General features: G+C 31.0%; 1 protein-coding gene across 1 annotated transcript in view; it reads right to left on the bottom strand.

Moving 5' to 3' along the window:
• LOC119599837 (myosin-I heavy chain) overlaps positions 1-27,348 on the bottom strand; it is a 779,075-nt gene that overhangs the window by 410,229 nt on the left and 341,498 nt on the right. Inside the window, exon 6 of the mRNA XM_037949747.1 lies at positions 7,111-7,334. Coding sequence (XP_037805675.1) covers positions 7,111-7,334 — 224 coding nt within the window. The remainder of the gene's footprint in view (positions 1-7,110; positions 7,335-27,348) is intronic.

Raw genomic sequence — 27,348 nt, 5'->3', positions numbered from 1 at the left:
AAACCCAATATACCCTCCCCACTAAAGTGGTGTAGGGTATATATATTAAACATGCCAGTCAACAGACTGCCTCATAAAAATTGCAAAAATTATAATTGACAAACCAACATTCTTTTTATACCCTTCACCTTCGTGAGAAGGGTATATATAAGTTTGTCATTCCGTTTGTAATTTCCAAAATACAATTTTCCGACCCTATAAAGTATATATATTCTGAATCGTTATAGATTCTGTCTGTTTGAATGGCTGTGTGTTTCATTGCGTTGTGTATTTTGTTTTTGTTTTTTTGTGTTTTTTCGTTTAGCGTTGTTGTTGTTCATTATGTTTTGCTATTGCCATAAGAATGATATAGTCGGGAAAATAAAATAAATTAAAATTTCATAAAATTTATATTTTTTAAATACACTATGGTGTAGGGTATATAAGATTCGGCACAGCCAAATATAGCACTCTTACTTGTTTTTTATTTAAAACGGTATAAATTGATATATATAATTTTCTTAAAGTACTGCGACTAGCCAGTTTGAGTTTAACGACTTAATAATATTATTTCTTATTAACAGCAATTAAAATATTTTTATAAAACATTAAGCTGGTTGAGGCACCTGATGAGGTTATGGGGTTTATATCGGTTTAATCGCCTTACAACATTCAATGTTCTCAATAGTGGCCACATTTCATTCTTTGTGTGGGGTTGAAGTTTTCGTTTATGTTGTTATGCTTTCATAGCTATTTCCTCTGACACCATGTTAATGTTAAGGTCTCTATAGATATCGAAATTTCTAACATACCATGGGACATTTAGAACTTTGTTTTGAAATCTCTGTATAATTTCAATAACATTGTTTTTAGCGCATCCCCATATTTGGATACCATAACTCCATACTGGCTTTAAGATTTGTTTGTATATCATTAGCTTATTATGGACTGATAGGATTAGCCAATTTCCCTATACTTTAGCTCTAACTCATTCCCTTTCGTCTTAACATGTGCTTCCCAATGAAGTTTAGCGTCTAGTGTCATCCATGTTTAGAGCATGTTTAGTTTATGTGCCATACACCATCAAAGGCTTTTGAAACGTCCAAAAATACGGATGAACATAATTCTCTGTTTTCTAAGGCATTTCAAATTGTATGTGTTATCCTATGTATTTGTTCGATTGTAGAGTGTTTTTCACGGAATCCAAATTGGTGATCTGGTATAATATTTCTGTTGGCAATTACACTTTTCAGCCTTTTACTTAATAATATTTAAAAAAGCTTTCCTATTGCAGGTAATAATGATATTGACCTATATGAGCTGACATTGGTGAGTGATTTTCCTGGTTTAGGGATCATTATTATCTCAGCCACTTTCCAGAGACTTGGCATATATTTTAGATTTATTATAGCATAAAAAATTTTAGCTAAAGTTGCTATTGCCTTATATGGTATTTGTTTTAAAAGTTCAGCTACTATTAGACCGTAACCAGGACTTTTGTTGCATTTTAGTAACCCGATTTATTTTTTCACTTCGGAGTTTGTTATCAAAGGAATTTCACGATTGTCATTATTTATTACTGTTTCGGGATTATTGGGATTACATATGAGAGATGTCAAGCAAATTATTGCAAGTTCGCCAGTTTCTATCTATCTCCAATTTCTATTTATCTATAAAAAAAATTTGAATAATATAAGACTTTCCAAGATGCACGAAATTTTGTATTTAATTCATATATGTTGTGCCAAGCCACCCATTGAAAGTCCGCCCGTTATGCTCTAAATGTTCACATGAATTTCAATGTTCTTCATGTAAAATTTGAAGATTCTATCTCTAATAGTTTCTCAGATATACGAATTTTTCTATTTTTCCCCACAGGAAAGTCCAAAATGTTCAGATGAATACTAAACTAATTTGTGCAAAATTTTATAAAGCAAGTTCTATTAGTTTCCCAGATAAACGAAATTTTATATTTAATGCATATGGGAGGTGCCAAGTTCCCCATTGAAAGTCCGCCCGTTATGCTCTAAATGTTCACATGAATTTCAAAGTTCTTCATGTAAAATTTGAAGATTCTAGCTATAATAGTTTCTCAGATATACGAATTTTTCTATTTGATTCATATGGGGGCTTCAAGACCCCCAGATGAAAGTCCGCTTTTTTTCCTTCAAAATGTTCAGATAAATATTTAAGTTCTTCGTACAAAATTTGAAGAATTTAGTTCCATTAGTTTTCCAGATAAACGTATTTTTTGTATTTAATTTAATGGGAGGTGCCACGCCCCCTAATGCTAGTCTGCCTACTTTTTGTCATATATAATTATATTGACACTAAAGTTGCTCCGACAAAATTTGAGGGCTCTAACTGTTATCTAAAATATACGGATTTAATATTTTCTTAATATGGAACTATACGCTGTGGAATGGAGGAATACGCTGTAAAAATTTTAATAAAATCGGTTCAGCAGTTTAGTAGTATATAACGTTCAAACATACACATTCATTTTTATATATATAGATAAGATTTCTTATGATTTGGGGATAGGATTGATGTATGTCTTAGGTTTACATTCAGGCGTGCTTTTCCACGAGGCTTGTATGGTTGATACAAATTTTTCAGCTTCTTTTTCCAAGTCATCAGTTGTCTGGATTTGAAGATGGGTGTTATTATATAACTTCCAATCTGTATATTTATTGTACAGAACTGGTTGTAGTTTTTTTGGTTGTATATCACATCAAAATGTTAAATAGATTGGGGAATAGTCAGAATTTATGTCAAAGCCTTCATCTATTTTAAGATTTAGTTTTGATACTAAATCTACTAAAATAAATAAAATAAAATAAAATATTATTACAATTATCTATATATATAAAAATGAATGTGTGTTTGTTTGTATGTTTCCAAGAGGGCGGGGAGCCACGCCCATATTGATTATTTATGACAAAAAGTAGGCGGACTAGCATTAGGGGGCGTGGCACCTCCCATATAAATTCAATATAAAATTTCGTTTATCTGGGAAACTAATAGAAATTGATTCTTAAATTTTGCACAAATTATTTTAATATTCATCTAAACATTTTGGGGATAAAGTGCAGGCTTTCATATGGGGAGCTTGAAGCTCCCACTGAGAAACTATTAGAGCTAGAATCTTTAAATTTTACATGAAGAACTTTGACATTCATGTGAACATTTAGAGAATAACAATGGGTGGCTTGCCACCACATATATGAATTAATTACAAAACTTCGTGTATCTTGGAAATTTTTATATTCTTCAAATTTTTCATAGATAGATAGAAATTGGCGATTGATAAAAACAGGCGAACTTGCAATAAGTTGCTTGACATCTCTCATATGTAACATATTGTAAATCTGTGAAAATTTGAATAAAATCTTGAAATCAAAAAAAGACATACATCACGATATACTGAAGCTTTTTAAAGAACCCGAACATATCAATTATCTCAATGAGAAATAAATTTAAACAAGTAAGAGTGTTATATTCGGCTATGCCGAATCTTATATACCCACCATCAAATCACTGCCACATAAATAAACTTTGATACTTTGAATATTTTATTATTATGTATCGATATTAATGAGAACATCATTGTAATATTTGAAAGAGGTCCATTAATGGGGGTTTAACTGTTGACAGTGCTCTTTCGAATTAAAAATGTTAATTTATATAGGGAGTAGGGTTATATATACACATATGGACCAATTCTCACAAAAGTCGGTAGGAAGATTTCAGTTCCTTATTTATTACAAATTTCATACATCTACTTTTATTTTTAAGCCAGTAATGAGCATTAAAGTCATTTTCTTAAAGAGACCTTATACGGGGTTAAAGTCAATTATGGACCGATCCTCATAAAATATGGTCTTCTTTTTAAACCAGTAATGAGCCTTAAAGTCATTTTATGGAGGAGACCTTATATAGGGAGTAGGGTCAATTATGGACCGATCCACATAAAATTAGCTGGAAAGGTTTTGGCTCCTAAGATACTTATTTATGTCAAATTTCTTCGCTATACTCGTATTTTTACGCCAATAATAAGCGATAAAGTCATTTTCTGAAGGGGGACCTTATATGGGGGGTAGGGCCAATTATGGACCGATCCACATAAAATTTGGTAGAGAGATTTTGGCTCATATAAAACTTACTTCTGTAAAATTTCATCGCTATATTCCTATTTTTAAGCCAGTAATGAGCGTTAAAGTAATTTTATGGAGGGGACCTTATATGGGGGGTAGGGTCAATTATGGACTGATCTACATGAAATTTAATGGAGAGATATTTACTCATATGAAACTTACCTATGTCAAATTTCATCGCTATACTCGCATTTTTACGCCAATAATGAGCGTTAAAGTCATTTTCTGCAGGGGACCTTATATGGGGCGTAGGGTCAATTATGGACCGATCCACATATAGTTTGGTGGAGAGATATTGGCTTGCATGAAAATTATGTGTGTCAAATTTCATCGCTATATTCGTATGTTTAGGCCAGAAATCAGATTTATAGTAATTTTCAAAAGGGGACCTTATATGGGGGGTAGAGCCAATTGTGGTCCTATGTCCGACATAATTCAGAATTTTATTTCGGAGGTCAAAAAACTAACTTATGCGAAATTTTGTGCCATTTGCTTCATAAACAACGAATTTGTGAATGTTTGAAGCTTTTTACACAATATTCCGGGGGAACATTTGTATGGGGGCTATGTGAAATCGTTGACCGATTTTGCCCATTTTCAATACCAAACATTTCTGATCAATAAAAAATATTTTGGGAAAATTTCATCTCAATATCTCTTTTTTTATGGACGCTATCGTGCCAACAACAGACAGACGGACGGACATAGCTAGATCGTCTTAGAATCTTACGAGGTCCCAGAATATATATACTTTATGGGGTCTGCGAACAATATTTCGATTTGTTACACAGGGAATGACAAGATCAATATACCCCCCATCTTTTTTGATGGTGGGTATAAAAAGTATACATACCCAGCAAAAACTCGGTAATAGATAACCACTTACTTATTAATAACTACTAATTACCGCCTGCATTACTTTAAGTATACTTATAATGACTTACATATAGCCAGATCAGTAAGTACTTTATTTTGAGTTTTTCACACTCACAGAAAGCTTTTCTGTGAAAACCATTATTGGACACACAATAAAATAACTAAGCAGTGGTGTTGTGACCCGACCCTTATTCTGTGTGAACAATTTTAGTGTTTTTAAAACAAACCAAAATTTTTAATTCTTTACATACAAGTACTTATATAAGTAGTGATTTGTATGAGTACTTGCCTCCAATCCCATGACCGTGAGTTAAAATGCTCAACTCATTACTTTTCAATATAAGTTTTTCTGAGTATTGGTAGGTTTTTATTTATTCATAATTTATTTATAAATTATATTAAGATAAAACTAATTTCTATATAAGTAGTTAATAATATCAATTGTTCATTAATTCATTACATTCGAAAAGAAATATCACCACAAAACTTTTGTTCAAACTGTTGCAATAAAAATATTAAATTTCAAACATGTATTACCAAGCAACCATTGAATTTTTGAAGCTCATATTAATATATATGATCAGAAATATTGTCAAAATTATTGGTGTAAAATTTGAGGCATTTATATCTAACAGATTTCCCACTGTGCTGTGTCTTAAAATAAATTTTTCACCAACGAATGTGTCAACGCCTATACGCTCATATTGTAAACAAATCTTACCTCTAGTAAAAACAATGCAAATGCAAAAAATTCTCAATTCCACGACCTATACTCGCAGTTAAATTATTTTTTGTTGGATATTTCTTCTTCGAACTTGTCATCTCACACTTCAAGTCTTCTGGATGCTACGGAGTATACCTTTCACTTCATTGGTTGCTGTCCTATTTTCAACGAATTTAGATTAAAATATTTTAATAAAAGCCAATTATATATACCCAGCAGTCCGCAGGTTATTACAAATTAAAACGCATCGGATTGTATACTAATATGTCAATAGGAAAATTTTGTGAAGAGCATACAACTAGCATCCGATTCAGATCAGTATTATTCCTATTCTATTGTAAAATAAAATGCACATCTATTTCATCTCGTTTTTTTTTTATTCCATAAAACTAACATTCGACTCAATTATTATTAAATGTGATGTGGCTTAAGTGGTTAGCGCGTTGATCACGAAACATGAAATATGAGTGTCCCTTGGTTCGATTCCCAGCCGCTGCTGGGAAATTTTTTTTTTTTTTCGTTATTGTTCTTTCGTTTCATGTGTACTCATCCGACCTTCGCTTACAATGTCGGTAGAGTTGGACCCATCGTACGGCCTAGGCCATCGCTGTGTAAATGAAAGTTGGAATTGAATACAGACTGGATTAGTCGCATCTACATTGTCTTTAGTCTCAGATGGTAGATGTACGTGGAAAAAATTCCGCTGGGTATCTGAGATAATAAGTATTCTCAACGGTATTTCCTTTAACTATAATAATCTTGTTAATTATTTAGTTTCTTGTTTAAAATATAAACTTAATTAATGAATTTGAATAGTATGAATATTAAACAGTGTTATGTATTAATTACTCCTGGTAATATGCTTAATTTCCCTCATAAAATGAGTCTTTAATTCTTATTTGCTTATGTGGCTAACAACTTATTAGTTAAGTCATATATAGATAATTATTATTTCTTATGATTAAGTGTTTGTAATCATTTCATTATCTATTAAATAAATAAATAAAAATTTAAAAATCATATTTTGATATTAAAAACATCATTAATGATTATAACTTTTAAAAATTAATGCATAATGCATGAAAGTAGACTTAAATACCTTTCATTTCAGATATTAATATTATTAATTAAATAAAAAATTTTAACGGGTAATTGTTGCATGACAATAATTTGTTTCACCCGAAATATAAGCGTTTCTATTATTTTTCCGTCATTGTATATCTGCCGATATAGTTTAATAAAATAGTAAAAAATATTTTATGCTAAATTATTTAGATAAAATTTTTTCGAGTTATGAAATTTTTGGAACTCCAGAATATCGGGATTTATAAAAATGTGCACCAATTAGTATACCTATATTAAATGAATACGTACCTGAACAGTAATTTGCTCGGCTGAAAAGCTACGATTATTAAACACAATAATAACCATAAACGATCAGTCCATTCCAAATTAGGATTTTTTGTTGTTTGACGAATACATTGTACGAATATTTCATCCCTAAGTTCTTCTCGTTCTATTCCTAGTCCTATAATGTACTGAATGGCCTGAAGTTCCCGCTCCGCATTAAATTCCCCACGCATATATTTGCATAGTTCCTAAAAAATAATTATTTTAAAACATTTGTTATGATTTATTTGTTATTTGTTATGATAAAATATGTATTTAAATGGAAACAAGTGAGAGTGTTATATTATAACTGTATGTCGTAAAAGGAATAATACCCTATAAACATCAGGGTGATATTTGGAATATGGACCGATCTCTTTTGAACTAACAAAATATTAATTTTTAAAAACAATATATTTTTGTTCAATTTTTAAACCGTGAGCGTATAAGTAATTTTCTGAAGAGGACCTTTATATGCGTCAATTATGAACCGATACTCATAAAATTTTGTATATAGATTTCGTTTTGTATAGAACTTGTTTATGTCAAATTTCATCGCAATACTCGTATTTTAAATAAGGAAAACTCGTATTTTAATAACAAAAACTCTCTCCTGAAGGGAACCTTTTATAGGCGCTAGGGTCAGTTATAGATCAGTCCTCATTAAATTCGGAATGAAGAATTATGTTCCTAAGTATATACTTTTTTATATCGATTTTCAATCAAATTTTCTAAAGATGACCTTATATGAGGGGTGTAGTCAATTATTGATCTATCCTCATAACTTTTTGTAGACCGATTTTTGTTCATATAAAACTTGTTTACATTGAATATCATCGATGTACTCGATGTAAAGGGGGCTTATATGCGGGATAGGGTGAATTACCGCCAGATTCCGCATGAAATTCGGTAGCAAGATTAACGTTCGTACACAAGGTTTTTATGTCGAATTTCATAACTCGTATTTTTAAGCCAGCAATAATCGTTTAAGTAATTTTCTGAAGGGGACCTTATATGGGGGGTAGGGTCAGAGTTAGAGAGATTTTGGCTCGCATAAAACTTATGTGTGTCAAATTTCGTCGCTATATTCATATTTTAAGCCATTAATGAGCATTAAAGTCATTTTCAGAAGGGGAACTTATATGGGGGGTAGGGTCATTTATGGGCCGATCCTAAAAAAAGTTGGTAGAGAGGTTTTGGTTCGTAAGAAACTTACTTATACCGAATTTCAATCTTATACTCGAATGTTTAGGCCAGTAATGAGTGTTAAATTCATTTTCTGAAGGTGACCTTAGGACTGATCCTCAAAAACTTTGGTAGAAAGATTTTGGCTCATATGAAAGTTACGTATACCAAATTTTATCGCTATACTCGAATGTTTAGGCCAGTAATGAGTGTTAAAGTCATTTTCTAAAGGGAACCGTATATTGGGAGTAGGGTCAATTATGGACCGATCCTCAAAAAATTTTGTAGAAAGATTTTGGCTCATATGAAACTTATTAATGTCAAACCTTAGCAATAGAGAATATTTATGCAAAATTTCAACTGTCTAACTCCTCCCGTATGGGCCCTATCGTGATTTCAACAGACAGACGGACGGACATGGCTAGATCGTCTTAGAATTTAATAGGGACCCAGAACATATACACTTTTATGGGTCTATGACAAATATTTCGATGTGTTACAAACGGAATGACAAAATCAATATACCCCCCATCTTTTTTGATGGTGGGTATAAAAATACGTATATTAATCAAAAATTTACTTTATTTTTTTTCAATCTCAATTTCTTTATTCCAATAACCTTGCCTATATAGGCCATAATCTATATATGTATATAATAATGAATGTGTGTTTGTATATTTGTACGGCTGAACCGATTTTCTTGAAATTTTCACAGTGTATTCCTGTATGTCTGGAGGAGGTTATAGGCTACTTTTTATTTTGAAATTTTAATTACTTATGACAAAAAGTAGGCGGACTAGCAGCAGAGGGCGTGACACCTCCCATATAAATTAAATAGAAAAATTATTTTATCTTGGAAACTATTACAATTAGAATCTTAAAATTTTGCACGAAGAACTTTAACATCCATGTAAACATTTTGGGTTATAAATTGCGGGACTACCAATGAGGGGAACGGTACTCCCAAATGAATTAAATACAAAAATTCATGTATCTGGTAAACTAATGGAATTAATTCTTCAAATTTTGCACGAAGAACTTCAATATTCATCTGAACATTTTGTAAAAAAAACAGTGCGGATTTTAATCTGGAGCCCCCATATAATTTAAATAGAAATAGATATTCATATGAAAATTTTGAAAATAACGGGTGGACTTTCATTGGGGGATTGGCACCTCCCATATTAAGTAAATACAAAATTTCATTTATCTGGGAAACTAATAGAACTAGATTTTTTAAATTTTGCACGAAGAACTTTAATATTCATCAGAACATTTTGGGGAAAAAAAGGGGCGGAGGGGCTTAGAGCCCCCAATTGAATTAAATAGAAAAATTCGTATATCTGAGAAACTATTAGGACTAGAATCTTCAAATTTTACATGAAGAATTTTGACATTCATTTAAACATTTAGATAATAACGGGCGGACTTTCAATGGCGTGCTTGGCACCTTCTATATGAATTAAATACAAAATTTGGTTATCTGGGAAATTTTGCAAGAAGAACTTTAATATTCATCTGAATATTTTTGAAAAAAATTTTACATGAAGAACTTTGTCATTCATGTGAACAATTAGAGAATAACGGGCGGACTTTCAATGGAGGCTTGACACCCCCCAAATGACTTAAATACAAAATTTCGTTTATCTGGTAAACTATTAGATTATTAAAATTTTTATTAATTTAAATTACATTAAAATCTTAATTAACGTTCGGGAAAATTGGCGAACTTGCAATAATATGCGTGGCATCTCTCATATGTAACAAATTGTATATGTAGAAAACTATTGTAGTTAGAATCTTCAAAATCGTAGAGTTATTTTTTATATATATTGCTTTTAGGGTAGCAAAGCACACTGGGTATAGCTAGTCGGTTATAAATTTCTACTCATTTTTACTTTCCAGCAAAAATAAAACGAAGTACTTCCAAAAGAAAAACATTTATCACCACTTTAAAGGTAGCACTAAGTATTTTTTTTACCTTCTGAGGATGTGATGTTTAAAGAATTTCCGAAGAAGCCAAAATAATTCCATTTTTTCAATGTCGAAGATATATTTTTTGTTCTTACATTTTTATGAGATAAAAAATGTTATATTTGGGCTTTTATATTAAATGTTTCTATTAGACTAATTAATGTTAATATTATTTAAATCAAATTAGTTGTATTCTATAATATGTATTACAATTTCACTTCCGAACAACCTCATATGACAAACCTGTGTCAAATTCATCACTTCTTCAGGTCTTTTTCAGTACTTTCATGGAGTAAATTCTACTTCTTTTTCGCTTCTTTGAAGTTCTTTTTTTGCTGGAATGTTATAACTAACCCAGCAAGAAAAGAACTTCCAAAGAAGCGAAAAAGAAGTAGAATTTACTCTATGGAAGTACTAAAAAAGACCTGCTACCTTTAAAGTGTTGATAAATGTTCTTATTTTGGAAGTACTTCGTTTTACTTTTGCTGGGAAGTAAAAAGCATTTTTTATCTCATAAAAATGTAAGAACAAAAAATATATCTTCAACATTGAAAAAATGGAATTATTTTGGCTTCTCCTGAAACTCTTTAAACCTCACATCCTCAGAAGTCCTGAAGAAGTGATAATTTTAACACAGGCTTGTCATAGGAGGGATGTCCTTTTTATTTGATTCCAAATTCACTACTTCTGAAATCATTCTTAAGAAGTAATTTTAATGCCCTTTTTTTTTTTGAAGTTATTCGGAAGTGAAATTGCATTATTATGGAATACAACTAATTTGACTTAACATTAATAAGGGTAATAGATACATTTAAAACAGATGCACAAAAATAAAATTTTTTATCTCACAAAAATGTAAGAACAAACAAGTAAGAGTGTTATATTCGGCCATGCCGAATCTTATATACCCACCATCAAACCTCGTTTGACTCGAATGAAACTTACTTATGTCGAATTTCATCTATATAATCGTATTCTTTAAGCCAGTTATAAGCGTTAATGTAATTTTCTGAAGGGGACCTTATATAGGGGGGTAGGGTTAATTATGGGTCGATCCTCATAAAATTAGGTAGACAGAATTTGGTTCGTATTAAATTTATTTCATCGCTACACTCGTATTTTTAAGCCATTAATGAGCGTTTCAGTCATTTTCTAAAGGGGACCTTATATGGGTGGTAGGGTCAATCATGGACCGATCCTCATAAAATTTTTTAGATAGATTTTGACTTGTATGAAACTTACTTATGTCGAATTTCATCTATATAATCGTATTTTTAAACAAGTTATGGCTGTTAAAGCTGCTTTTCGAGGGGCCACTTGTATGGGGGCTATCCGAATTGCCCATTTTCAATACCAAACAAACCTTACCTATAGGAAATATTTATGTGAAATTTCAACCCTCTAGCTCTTTCCATTGGGACTCTATCGTGCTTTCAACAGACAGACAGACAGACAGACGGACGGACGGACATGGCTAGATCGTCTTAGAATTTAATGAGGACCCAGAATATATATACTTTTGTGGGTGTATGACCAATATTTCGATGTGTTACAAACGGAATGACAAAATCAATATACCCCTCATCTTTTCTGATGGTGGGTATAAAAATATCTTCAGCATTGAAAAAATATAATTATTTTCGCATCTTCGGTAGTCATTAAACATCACTTCCACAGAAGGTCAAAAACTTCACTAAATTCTACTTTTGAAGTGGCGATAAATGTTATTCTTTTGGAAATACTTCGTTTTATTTTTGCGGGGATCCTGTAACAATTTTGAAAAAAAAAAGTTTTTCCACATAGAAAAGTTGATATGCATGTGAAACTAGAGTCCATTTATAGCAATTCTGAGTATTCCAATTTTTATAATCAGCTATTATTTCCTAATAAAAGCACTTCATAGTTTAAATGATAATTTTAAACGAATATTTTAAATATTTATATGTATTGTATGATGCTAATTTTGGTATCAAATGAAAGCCGGAAATCTGTACATCCTATCTATATTATATATTTGACTCACTTATACAAAAAATCGAAAAAGAAATTAAATTAAAAAATCTTATTTCCGAACAGAATACTCTCCCAGAGGTAAGGTCTACATCATGTGGGTACCAGGACACTCGGGAGTAGTCGGCAACGAAAGGGCTTTAAAGGGAAGGGACCTCGAGGTAGTTAACCTGACGAACGCAAAACCATTCGACGCAACAAAAGCTGAATTAAAAATATGGATGAGAGAATCCCATAAGGCCTCTTGGAATAATGAAACGGTGGGTAGAACCACAAAGATCCTCCAGAAATCTCCTCAAAATGAGCAAGTCGGAAGTTAGTATAATGGTACGTATTCTGAGTGGACACACAGGATTACGAACACATCTATACAAAATTGGCCGTGCGGATTCAGACGAATGTAGAGCATGTGGAGAGGGCAGTGAAACTCTGGAGCACTTTCTTTGCCACTGCCAGGCATTCGTCGAAGTTAGATCCAAGTATCTTGGAAGTGATGTTATTACGGAAATAACATTCTGTAACGTCGCTTGCTATGATAAAATGATTTTGATATTAATTTATATATATTTTCTACCCAATAATCAAATAAATAAATCAATTAATACATTAATGAATTAATAAATTAAAAAAAATATATATATATATATATATATATATATATATATATATATATATATATATATATATATATATATATATATATATATAACTAACTAAAGGAAATGGGATTACTAAATAGTTTGTTTTGGTTAAAATGTTAGTAATCATGGTTGGGTGGGCAGATGATTGGATCAAAAATGACATAGATTCAAATTATATTGAGCTTTTAAATGGTTTTCCTTTAATATTTTGGCTTTTCTAAACCTTTTATTAAACATTTAGCATGCAAATTTTAAAATCTTTGAGTAGCGAAATTCTTACGAAGCGACAGGCAACGAACCTCCCCTCCGACGAGCAATAAGGCTGGATAATTGCATGCGACTCGCTTGATTATGCTTTCAAAACATTGTAAACTTTGTATACGTTATATGCGACAGTGTAAGATTTTTGGCGCCCAACGTTGGGCCCGAACAGTTGTCAAAGAATATTTTGTTAACACCTTTTGGTCTAATAATTTCTAGATCAATAGTTCTCTGTTCGGCTCCTTATTTTCAATATTTTCCCAATACCTCTTCAGCAATATATTACTTATAGTTTCACTTTCTTTTCCTAACTTAGTAAAATGAAATTTAATTGATTTTAAAGTCTGTAAAAGCCATTAGGCTTTCGACCTTCACATTTTGTTTCATTTTACTCATCTGTTTTACCCTATTTTAGTACTTTTATTATATTAATTTATATCTTATTGGAATATAGATTCTGGACAATTGAGCTAGAACTAACCTAAGTTATATTTTTTTAATAATTGTACCCTACACAACTTTTGAAGGAAATAGAATAGAGAAAAGTCTATCCTCAATAGTTAAATCTTTCATTTCTATTTAGTATTTTTTAATATATTAAAATTTTAACCATCTAAGAACAAGATATTTTTCATTTACAGCAAATTAATCATTAGTCTAAAAAAAAAATCAAACAGTTAAAGAATAATATCTACTTCAGGCATGGAAAATGGAAATTTTGAAATGGTACTGAACTCAAACCAAAAAAGTATTTTTTTAGACATAAAGGTACTTTTTCCAAAAACATTTTTATTGAAAAAATAAACAAATTAGTTTCTTATTTATTTTAAGTTTTATGGGAACGTCACGAAAGTGAAGTGACAAATCCTAATGATTTTTTTTATGTTTACTCTAAATTGACTTCCGTTAAATGTAAAACGTTTGCTGGCCGTAAGGATTTTTTTATTGCATATAAAAACAAAACTTGGACACAACCTATGCCACTTGCATTACATCTTTAAAAATAAAATAATCGATTAGAATAAAATTTTACCTCACGGGCCGTTTATATTTCAATGATATGTATTAAACTAAATGAAATTGGTCAGATGATAATGTCCTGTTTTTACAATAAAATGGTTAAATTAAAAAAACACTCTTTCCTAAATTCCCCATTACACACCAACTGAATACGCGTATACTTCCAATTTTAAATAAGACCAAGTACATATTCTTAACATACCAGGTCCCACATCTGAAATTTTAAGTTCTTCTTTGAACGACTTAAATTTGAGACATAATATCACTAAAACTAAACGAAATCTCGTGATCTTGTTTATTCTTTGCCCTCAATATGTGGACCAGATTTATTTAAAATTTAACATTTTCGGAAGAATTTGTAAGCTACATGCGATAGGAATGGATAATGGTTTCTTTGGGACATTTTAAGGGCATCTAAAAAATATGTATAGGTTTTTAAATCATATACAATTTTTATAATGTAACAATTTTGAAAAAAGATTTCACACATAGAAAAGTTGATATGCATGTGAAACTAGAGTCCATTTAGAGCAATTCTGCATACTCCATTTTTTATAATCAGCTCTTATGTCCTTACAAAAGGACTTCAAAGTTTAAAGGACTTACAATTTCAAACGAATATTTGAAATATTTATATTTGTTTTATGATGCTAATATTAGTATCAAATTAAAGCTGGGGAAATTTATCTATATTATATATTTGACTCACTCCAAAAAGAAATTAAATTTAAAAAAGGTCTCATTTTCGAAACAAAAGTTTTTAACTACATTTTTGTGACAAATTTTCTTTAAGCTTCCATTTCTTTTTTAATCCTGATGAATTGAAATAAATAATATTATTTTGAAGCAGAGGTTGTCAGCTTCATTTGATATTAATATTAATAACAAATTTTTATATAAATTCCATCTTTTGAAATCGTATGTCATTTAAAATTTATGGTCCTTTTACAGGGGCATAAGAGCTGATTATGAAAAACTGAGTACACAGAGTTAATACTAATGGTCCACAGTTACCTGTACACGTAGACTTTTTCATGTTTGAAAATTACTGTTGGCCGGTGTTATAGAGAATTACACAAAAAAAAAACTGCATATTTTCATTTACAAAAAATATAAAAGACGTTCATGTGACACGAAAAATTATTTGGAAAATTAGTAAAAAGTACTAAAAATGAGGCGGGGGTACTACGGTATTTTTGGGTATCTAAAAGTACTGAAAAAAGTACTAAAGTACTGAATTTTCCATGCCTGATCTACTTCTTTCTAAATTTACAAAAACAAAATTCCAAATTTAGAGAAACAAAAACTAATACACAAAATAGAAATATTTGTTCAATTCAGAATCAAGTTGTATATTGTACCTTCTAAAGTGTATTAAAAGTGATTGTGAACAGATCTTTTTGCAGCGAGTCATAAGTTTATGTTTTCAATGAAAAAAAAATCAAAGCAAACAAACATACATAACAATCTCAAAAGATAAAAAAATCAAATATATAATATTAAATTAATTAAACAAGCATAGAAAATACCAACAACATTGTTATGACTATTGTAGCAGCTGCTGACATACTACCCATTAGGGTTGTCATTCGAATAAAAATTATTCGATTAATCGAGGAAAAAATTTTGTTTTTCTTCGAACGAATAAAAAATTCCCAATTTAGAATAAAGAATAATTCGAACAATTTTTGTCGATTAATCGAATATTCGAATAATATTTGAATGTTACTTTTTACGAATATTTTATTATACATAGCATTGAAATTATGTTAATATTTTGTAAAACAAATCTAAATATAAAGATATGTTATAATTGAAACAAAACTTTTACTACTTTTTGCAGTTTATAAAAATTTTTGTTTTGCAATCTTAAAAATAAAATGGTTCTAGTTTTAAAAGTGATATTCTTCAATTTTTTAATGTTAGCAATAAGTGAAACAGATAAACATTAATTAATATGTTTCTTTCAGTATCTGTCTTGTTACAAGAAAGACAACAATTTCTAAATATACTGAACCCTGTTTCCTGGGCGATATGTAGGAGAACTATAGGCATGAAATGGGGTCTTAGTCCTACTATAAATCATTGGTTTTATTAAAGTGTAATTAGACTAATTCTAGCTTATGCTTCAGTAATCGGGTTGACTTCTTTGGACAAAAAGTGTAATATCAAACTACAACAGGGAGTTCAGCATACATGCTGCTTGGGTACAAGTGGCAAACAAGGCTCCAGAAACGTTGCTAGATATTCCACCCATTGAAACATATTTAAAATATGAGGCGAAATGTCCAAAATCAGTTATAGGACACGTCATCATTGGAAAGCTATAAACAATCATCGCCTGATCGCATGCCAGACACAGAATATGTCAGAAACTTTGAAACACTGAGCCCAGATAGAATGTATTGATCACGCGGAACATTTCTCTCGAACACTGATTGGGAAATTTTTAGGAATTACGGCCAGGAAACTGAGTTTCAGAACATTGAAAGATAATACATTCAGTCGACACTATGTTGTTTTTTTACCAAAAAACCTTTTTCTTCCATGAAAATCAGCGCACAACGGGCCCGATAGTGGCCTGTTTCTAATACATTAATAAATAGTACGATTTTCTTATATAAAACAGTTTGTAAAAATGTCTGCAAAACAGGTTAGCTAAACATCGTATATATCATTATAAAGGCCTCAGCTTCCACTTTTAAATCCGTTGAGAAATTTAAAATAGGTTGAGATTCAGCTAAGTTACTGATTTATAAGTGTATGTAAGAAAACCGTTTTATTTTAAGATTTTGAAGGTGTTTTGCAAATTTTATTTATATTTTATTAAATTATTCGAATAAAAACTTTTATTCGTTATTTGTTCGAATAATCGAATAATTTTTAAAATTTAATCGACTACTCGAATAAAAAAATATAGTACATTTTTATTCGAATAATTTTAAACACGAATAATTGACAACCCTACTACTCATACAATGTTACAACATCGATTGTGAAATGAACAATTTAATATTTTATTGTTGTACTAATTGTCATTATTGTAAAATTCCATTTTTGCCTTTGCATATTCTTATTTATTTTTGCATGATTTATTTTTTGCAATAAATTTTTTTTGAGTTATTTTTATATTTTTTTTTAATTTAATCAAAGATTTGCTCCAGTTTTCTTTGAATTTTTTTTTTGTGTAAGCATTTTAAAAATCCCAATTAACACAACTTTAAATCAAATTAACTTTCGAAATCTTTGATTATTTGATTATTAATTTTAAAGTATTTTTTACTATTTTTTGTTTTCATTAAATCAAGTATCGGTTTGTTTTTGTTTGTTTAATTTTTTTTGTTGCTTTAAAATAAGAGTTCTCCTTTCATAACATAGCGATAACATTTTCATAGCATAGCGAAAACATTTTCATGGCATAGCGATAAAATTTTTTCATTCAACTTAATAATTTTTTTTCAAATAAAAGATAATTTTTTTTCTTTCAGAATTTTGCAAATTTAAAAAGGGTTGAAAGTGATAAAATACAAACTTATTAAATTTTTGTTATTATAGAGTTATATAATACTCTTAGTAAAGTAACATCAAGAAACTCTTGTTGTGTTATTTAACTTTCTTTGAGACATTCGGATTTCCTTTCTTGAGGGAGTCATTAGTATAATCTGTTTTTGATCTTTTCCTGTTCCTTTTCCTGTTTAACAGAGTCTTTTAATAGCTTTCCGTGTCCAGGAAGCAAGAATTAATTATCTTTTTAAATAACAAAACAAGTCATAATCAGGAAAGATATTGTTAAATTTTTAAATCTCTGTACTTTATTTATTTTCATCAAATCACGGCAAAAGTTATAAATTATTTTCGATTTTTAACTTTCATATTGTTTTGGAAAATAGAAAAATGAATCGAGATAGTCTTGCCCCTAGTGACAAAACCACTTCATGTGAGTTATATCGAACTATAAGTTTGTTTAAAACTAGCCAAATTCACAAATCCTGTTTGTCTAAAAGCATAAAATCAAGATCATATTGTGCAATTGCAACACCCGTATTGTTACAGAATCATCCACATCCACAACACGATCAAAAGAGTGATCAGAATACAACAGAACCATCTGAGGTTCTTAGCTCCTCGTTTAGAGGCTCCTCAACACAAGTTGAGGAAGATTCCGTTTCGGTTCAACCAGCATTGGTTCCAATAAATCAAAATACATTGGTTCCAAATAATACAAAATACGGCTCAGGTTCCTCGGCTTCTAATCCTGCTGTTTCCATTATGCAGAATGATGTTCTAAAAGACATGATTACAATGATAGTTTCAGCACAACAAGCCAAATTGTATTCTGCATTGAACAGTCAGATATCTTCCCTAATTGAGTCTAATATTCAATCAAGCCTTGCAAGATTCAGATATCTTCCCTAATTAAGTCTAATATTCAATCAAGCCTTGCAAGATTCACTATTTTCAGTAATGCTCAAACACAACAACAGCACACGCAACCCCCACCTTCAGCCAATCAAACATCACCACTTATGCAAACACTACCAGCGGTTGAGCAACAAATATTTAGGGAAATGCTAGGTATGAGTCATGAAACACCATCTTATTCTCGCTCTAATAATGTAAACGCAAACCCAAGACGGAACAGTAACCCGCAGAGATCTGCTTTGTCATCTGATTTATATGTCCGACCACATAAAGTTTTACAAACTATTTCTAACTGGAAAATAAATTTTTCGGGGTCCACAAATAGTTTGTCAGTTGACAGTTTTATATACAGAGTTGAGGCTCTTACTGCTCAGACACTATACGGGGACTTTGACTTGCTATGCAATTATGCTGGTTCTTCATTCGAAGGAAAGGCTACTGACTGGTTCTGGCGATTTCACCAACGAGATCCTAGTATTACCTGGTCTAAACTGTGCAAAGCTCTTAGGGAACAATACAGAGATTATCGTTCTGATATTGATTTCTTAGAATTGATACGAGACAGAATGCAAAAACCTAATGAGTCTTTTGATAGTTTTTATGACGCAGTAAACGAATTAGTTGATCGCTTGAAAACTCCAATCGAGGATACAACTCTACTTGAAATTTTGAGAAGAAATTTACTACCAGACATACAGCATGAGATTTTATATATCCAGATTTACACAGTGCAACATCTTCGTGATGTTCGTAGAAAAAGAGAGTTTTTTCTGGCTGATATCCGTAGAAAACAACACAAAAGCAGAGAATTCAACAAGAATTCTCTGCTTTTGTGTTGGCAAGACGAGTGTTTTAAGTCACGTAATTCACACAGGAGATGCTAGGCCGATTAGACAAAGACACTTTCCTGTTTCTCCTGCATTGAGAAATTACTTTATGAAGAATTAGACAGAATGTTAGATCTAGGGGTTATAGAGAAATCGAATAGCGCCTGGTCTTCGCCAGTGGTTCTGCATAGAAAGCCGGGGAAGAATAGGTTGTATCTGGATATCCGGAAGTTGAACGCAGTTACAATCGGGGATGTTTATCCCCTTCCACAAATTGATGGAATCTTAAGTAGACTACCAAAAGTCGAATTTATAACCAGTTTAGATCTCAAGGATGCTTTTTGGCAAATTCCGTAAGAGCTGGGATCTAGAGGGAAGACAACATTCACTGTTCCTGGGAGACCGCTGTATCACTATACTGTAATGCCTTTTGGGATTGTAATGCCCCACAGACCATGTCTCGTCTCATAGATAAATCGATACCGCCATCTCTCAGGACAGAAGTGTTCGTTTATCTCGATGATCTTCTGATCATTTCGGATACGTTTGAAAGGCATCTTGATGTTCTAAGGGTTATTGCAGGTAAAATTCGGGAATCTGGACTGACTATTTATTAAATTTATTAGGAATTATGCTTCTATTACTACACCTATAACTGATTTGTTGAGTAGTAGAACAAAATTTGTTTGGACCGATGGAGCTCAAAAGGCTTTCGAGGTTTTAAAGTCTCATTTGAGCACCGCTCCCGTTTTACATAGCCCTGATTTCACCAAACCGTTTTTCATACATTGTGATGCTAGTAAAACGGGTATAGGAAGTGTACTGGTTCAGAAGAATTCGGACGGTGAAGAGGTTCCTCTGGCATTTATGTCTAAGAAACTCAATCAAGCCCAACGAAACTATTCAGTAACCGAACAGGAATGCTTGGCAGCTTTGCTAAGCATTAAGAAATTCAGACCATATGTCGAAGGACATAAGTTCACAGTCATTACTGACCATGCGTCATTGAAGTGGCTTATGTCTCAGACAGATCTGAGTACGCGGCTTGCTCGATGGGCTTTAAAACTGCAGGGTTACAAATTTGATATTCAGCATAGGCGTGGTAGTTTGAACATAGTTCCTGATACTTTATCTAGTGCCAATACTGACGACTTGTCCGCTTTAGGGATTGACAGTCTGACAGATTCAGACAGTGATACTGGGGTTTTTGTAGACATTGATTCTACACATTTTAAATCGGATGAATACAGACAGCTTTTAGACAAGGTTGGGGAAAAATTGGACCAGTTGCCGGACTTAAAGATTGTGGACGGTTACCTTTACAGACGTACTGAACATGCTACGGGAGAAAAGCTTCATGATGATTTATCATGGAAACTATGGATTCCAAAAGATATGGTCCCTGATGTTTTGTATAGGGCTCACAATAGTACTTTATCAGCTCATGGTGGTATAAACAAGACACTTGATAGGATAAGAAGATTTTTTTTTAGCCGAATTTAGCTGTTGATGTCAAGACTTATATAAACAATTGTGAGATTTGTAAAACAACAAAACATCCTAACCAGGTTCTTAGACCACCTAAGGGGAAAACAGGTGAAACTCAACGATTCTTTCAAAAGATTTTCATTGATTTTTTAGGTCCTTATCGAAGATCTCATACAGAAAATGTAGGAATTTTCATTGTAATGGATCATTATTCTATGTTTCCGTTTATAAAGGCCGTGAAGAAGTTAACGTCAGATGTATGTAGTTATAAAATATTTAGAACAAGATTTGTTTCATACTTTCGGTGTCTCTGAAAACATAGTATCAGACAATGGTTCGCAATTTAAGCCAAAACAGTTTGCGGACTTTTTGAAAAGGTATGGTGTAAATCATACGTTTTCGGCAGTTCATGCACCTCAGGCCAACAAAAGTACTGAAAATGGGAACCAAATGACCGAGCAAAAAATATCAGGAAATTTATATTATTCGCTTAATTGTCTGACGAAGTTACAGAAACAATTCTCTTCAGATTATGTGCAGATTTATCGGATAAAATTCTTAAGCCATTTTATATTTCACTTCAGAAAATGTACAGACTGTTCTCCTTTATGTCTAAAAAAATAATATAGGATTAAAAAAGCAAATTGTCCTCCGCCAATGTGCAGATTAGTCTCATAACTGTCGTAACACTGAAATTCCCTTTAGACAATGTGCAGACAAGTCTGAAAATGTGCAGAAAAGTACAACAAATTGTTTGCCGATTATTCTGTAAAATGTCTAAAGGAAATTTAGAAATTCGTTAAAAATTCCGATTAAGTATAAGAATTATTTCAAAAATTTTTTCTGACATCTGACATGTCTGAAAAAATTGTTTACTGGGTGTATATGATATGTTTACATAATTCAACCTTTTTACGTGTACAGCATTAATATGATAGGCTTGTTTGAATACATTTCTAGTAAAAGTAGTAATATGTACATATAAGATAAAAACTCTCAAAGAAATAAAAAAATAAAACTGAAGTAGATTTTGCTACATTGCACGATGGGGCAGCCACATAGAGATAAGTCAAAAATTAAAACTGATTTTTATAAAACAAATGATATATCATTTGAAAGAAGCCACTTTTCTGCATGAGATTTGTTCACAACATGAGATTTGTTCACAGCTGAGTTGAAGGTTGATAAAAAATATATTTGAAATGGAGTAATAATTCCTGTTGAAAGACCCATATAATTGATCTTAATAATATGACTTTCTATTGTAAAAAATCTACTTTTTCCTTACGAATTATAATGTTATATTTCGTTGAGAATTAATTTATTTTTTAATTTTCAAAACTTTAAAGGTAAAAAGTAACACAAATGCCCAAAAATGGGCATAACTATTATATATACGTTAAAATAGGGGATGTCTAGAATTAAACTATTTTTTTAACATTTTGTGGATTTTTGAGCTTTTTGATTTTCTCGAGATTGAAAATATTCATATGCACATAGATTTTTTCAACCTGACCCAGCAAAAATAAAGCGAAGTACTTCCAAAAGAATAACATTTATCACCACATCAAGAGTACCAATTAGTGATTTTTTTACATTCTGTAGATGTGATGTTTAATGACTCCCGAAGAATCGAAAATAATTATATTTTTTTAATGCTGAAGAAATTTTTTTCTTACATTTTTGTGATATAAAAAATTTTACTTTTGGGCTTCTGTTTTAAATGTATCTATTACTTTTTCCAGTTTTTCCTACCGTGCGCGTCCCCGGGTGGCGGATAGGGGGTGGTGATGGACCATCTGTCTTTTCCCAGCTTTAGAGTCACTTAAGCTGAGGGAAGGTAGATTGTCCACCACCTGGGAATATTATATTCCCCGCGGACCAAAAAACTGGAAAAAAAACAAACATGGAAAATAAAAATATAAAAGTTACGGTGGAAGGCCTAAATAACCCAGTACCGGCAAGTTTGATCTACTCGCGAGTCACCTGTCGTAGTTATCCTGCAATCGTGAGCAAAATGCTACTACGGATGTGGGTACCTTGGCCTCCGTGGCCAAATGATAAAAAAAAGATAAAGACGAAAATAAAGTACTTCTATATCAGATTATAAGAAAGTCATTACTAGAGTACTTCTAAGTAATGCAGGCGATAAGTAGTAGTCATTGAAAAGGAAGTGGTTATGTATGTTCAACCCATTACTGAGTTTTTGCTGGGTTAATATTATTTAAGTCAAATTCGAATAAGAGTGTGTGCCAATCGGTAACAATTTACTTGAAAATGTAAATTTTTGATAGATATGAGGTGAATAAAATTTTACTAGCTCATAGGGCTATATAAATTTTTGACAAATGAAAAGAAAAATTTGAAAATACAAAAAATAAAATATTTTATAATTTTAGTTTATAATACATTTGTGATTGTAGAAATTTATTTTAATAATAAAAAAATCAATAAAAGTGTTTCTTTTATTAAAATAAATGCAGATTTTCTTGTGAAATTAGAGACAATTGTAAAAATTTAATGTAATCAAAAAAGATATCGTTTGGCACAGCAAAATGTAAAAATGTTTCCACCATAGGAAAATTACAATCCACCATAGAACTTTGCTATCATTTGGCACACGTTCTAACTTCCAAAAAAGAGCATAAAAATTGCTTCTTGAGAATGACTTCAGAAGTAGAGAATTTGGAATCAAATAAAAAGGACATCCCTCCTATGACAATCCTGTGTTAAAATCATCACTTCTTCAGGTCTTTTTCAGTACTTCCATGGAGTATATTTTTTTTCGCTTCTTCGAAAGTTATTTTTTTGCTGGGGATTTATTTAATAGCTGATTTCAACAAGGTTTATATGCAAAAAGTCAATATGTTTTTTTTCTAAAATTGTTAAAAATATAAATTAATTAATACTGAATTTCTTAGAGATTCCACCTTTTTTGTACTTTATTTAGTATTAATAAACTTTTTTAAGTAAAATTTCGGTTACAATCATTGTTTAAAACATTTATAACCACTTCAAAAGTAGCACTAATGGAATTTTTTACCTTCTGAGGAAGTGATGTTTAAAGACCTCCAAAGAAACGAAAATAATTTTATTTTTTCAATGCTGAAGATATATTTTTTGGTCTTACATTTTTATGAGATAAAAAATTTTGTTTTTGGGCTTTTGTATTAAATGTGTCTATTACCTTTATTAATGTTAGTATTATTTAAGTCAAATTAGTTGTATTCTATAATACTACAATTTTACTTACAAATAACTTCCAAAAAAGAGCATAAAAATTACTTTTTGAGAATGACTTTCGATTAAAGTTCCAGTCCGAATAGTTCGGAGAACAACTAAATTTGTTTATATATATAGATGCCTAAACTGCTGGACCGATTTTCTTGTTCTTTTCTTGCTCGGACTTTCATTAGGGGGGCTTAGCATCTCCCATATGAATTATTTGCAAAAATTCGTAGATCTGGGAAACTATTTGAGCTAAAATCCTATAATTTTGCACGAACAACTTTTGCATCCATGTGAATATTTGGGTAATAATCTAGCGGACTAGAAATAGGGGGCCTTGCACCTCCCATATGAATTAAACAGAATAATTCGTTTATACAAACTTTGAACGAACAACTTTAACGTCCATGAATAAAATACAAAACGTATTGGAGCCAACATTTTCAAATTTTGCACATCATTTGCATGAATATGAATATTTGGGTAATAAATTGGCGGACTAGCAATAGGGGACTTGTCACCTCCCATATGCATTAAACACAACAATCGTTTATTTAATAGTAGACTTTAACATCAATGTAAACATTTGGGGAAAAATGTGGGAGGGGGATGCTTGGATTCTCTCATATTCATTAAATACATACAAATAAATTCGCGCACTAGCATTAGATGGCGGCGCACTTCTCACATGAATTAAATACCAAAATTCGTATATATGGGAAACTATTCTATAAATCTTAAAATTTTGCACGAAAAACTTCGACATTCAAAGGGAGCTACCTTCCACATGAATTAAGTACAAAAATTCGTATATTTTGGAAACTATTAGAATATGTATTAACATTTTTCATATGTTAAATAAAAATCCAATTTGACGATTGGGATAAATTGGGGAACTTGAAATAGTTGGGTAGGGTAGCAAAGCACACTTGGTATAGCTAGTATGGTATAAAAATGTAATGTCCACAGTATGTACGTTTATTACTGGGAACTAATAAAAAGTAGCTAACTTCAGCTAATAATGTGTCCAATATATTACTTAATTTAACTTCGTACTTAACACACTTATTAGCCCAATATTCCTTAGAAAATATTATAAACAAGTTTCTAACTAATTACCGCTGTTATTGATCATCTTTAGATTAACGATCTGTACAATAATAGATCGGTATATTTAAGGATGACAATTTCGAATTACAATATCAATGAATGCATAGTACTTAGTTACTAAAACTTTTCCTTTAATATTGATGTAATGAATCGACTTAATCATAAAATTAATGTTGCAATTGTTACTACATATATTGAGAAAATTTTCGAGTGTGCTTTGCTACACTAAAAGCAATATAAATAATAAAAAACAAGTTAGAGTGCTATATTCGGCTAAGCCCAGGAAAAAAAAAGAGGGAAATAATTCGGTAACTTCTAAACGGTTAATCCGATTTTAATGAAATTTGGTATGCACAAAGAGGAGGTGTTCGAGTTTAGGTTTTGAATTTGGACCTTATAGGCCAACCAGGGGCCCGGCGGGGGGTCCTCAAATTAGGACACCTCGGCTATGTTAAATTTTTAAAACGATCCTATTTCTTCATTTGAGTTCCGATTTAAAAAAAAAATTCGTATATAGAATCTCCTCATCGAGCACTATAAAAAATGAAAAATGTCGTCGTAGCAGTAAATTATCTCTTATAGTTTAGGAGATATTCGCATTTGAAAATTAAAATTTTAAAATTTTTTACCGTCCTTACTTTAGTTTTTTAATAATAACGGGTCCAAATATTCCCGATTTTCGCCATTTTGACCCAATATGTTCTTAATCATTTTGTAACGGGTTTCGATAACCCAGCCCCTGGTATGGATATAATAGGCAAAAAACCAAAAATCCAATTTTTGGGATTTTTTAAAACTTTTTTGAGAATTCCGGGATTTCTAATAAGAAAATTCGAAATTTTTGAGTAAAAAATCTACCTAACTGTAAAATTTCATCAAAAAATATTCATAAAAAAAATTTATTTTTATTTTTGGGATTTTTTAAAACTTTTTTGGGAATTCCGTTATTTCTAATAAGAAAATTCGAAACTTTTGAGTAAAAAATCTACCTAACTGTAAAATTTCATCAAAAAATATTCATAAATAAAATTTTTATTGCAATTTGAAAAATTTGTATCTTCGCAAAAACTGAATAAAAAACATTTTTTATTTTTTTTTTTTAAAGTATTCCGCGAATTTTTTAATTTTCAAAAATTATATACAGTTTTGAAAAATATTCAAAATTATCTTTCCATTGATATATAACATGCCTACCTAATGTTTTTTAAGTGACAAATTAATTAGGGAAAACTCAACATCTTTTAGAAAATTTACCTAGCACTATTATTTTCATCCATAAGGTTAACTCTTAAATTTGTTACATATATTAAAAAATGTTCAGGTATTATTTTTTAAACTGTAATGATTTTTACCCCTATATGTCACTTTAAAAGGTAGCTTATTAAAGTGACCTATTGAGGAAAAATTCATTACATAAGGAAACGTTAGACATATTAGGTAGAATATCAAACCCTTTAAAAAATAATTTAATTTAAGTACCTGTAATTAATATATAAGACAGGTTTATATCTGTTTGTAATTATTTGTAATTTTCTAACCATGGCGATCGTACTAAAAAAATGATTTGTGCTCCATTTTATTTGAACACTCTTCAGCTCCTTTTCAAGATAAAGTCAACTTCTTATTGAAATATATTGAAACTGCACATAAAAATAAAGTGGATAAAACTGATATATGTAAAATTGAAAATTTTATAAAATCAGTTGATATAAAACTGAAGAGTGTTCGGTATTCCATTGCTAAATTTCGATCGAAATTTTCTGATTGGCTGGATGAATGTGTAGAAGTTGCTATTTACGTATCAACTGTTGGTGCTCCCTGTAAGCAGTATGAGGATTTGAGCTCAAAATCAAAGAGGAAAAGGTTATCAACTTCACTAGAAACCTTACCTAACGAAGAAGTTTCGGACACTTTTAAAGCAATGCTAAGAAAAGAAAAACAGCCTTTGGATGCCACAAAAATTGCAAATATTCTTCCAACCGCATCACCAAGACGACTGAAATGAATTGTAAAGAGTATACCCACACCATCATCTGATACAACGTTCACTGAGGAAG

This window comes from Lucilia sericata, unplaced genomic scaffold, assembly GCF_015586225.1.
Source record: "Lucilia sericata isolate MDLA Ls3-8-SP2 unplaced genomic scaffold, ASM1558622v1 Contig000090F_arrow, whole genome shotgun sequence".
Lineage (NCBI taxonomy): Eukaryota > Metazoa > Arthropoda > Insecta > Diptera > Calliphoridae > Lucilia > Lucilia sericata.
The sequence above is the reverse complement of the archived record's forward strand: the minus strand, read 5'-3'. Positions and strand labels throughout refer to the sequence as shown.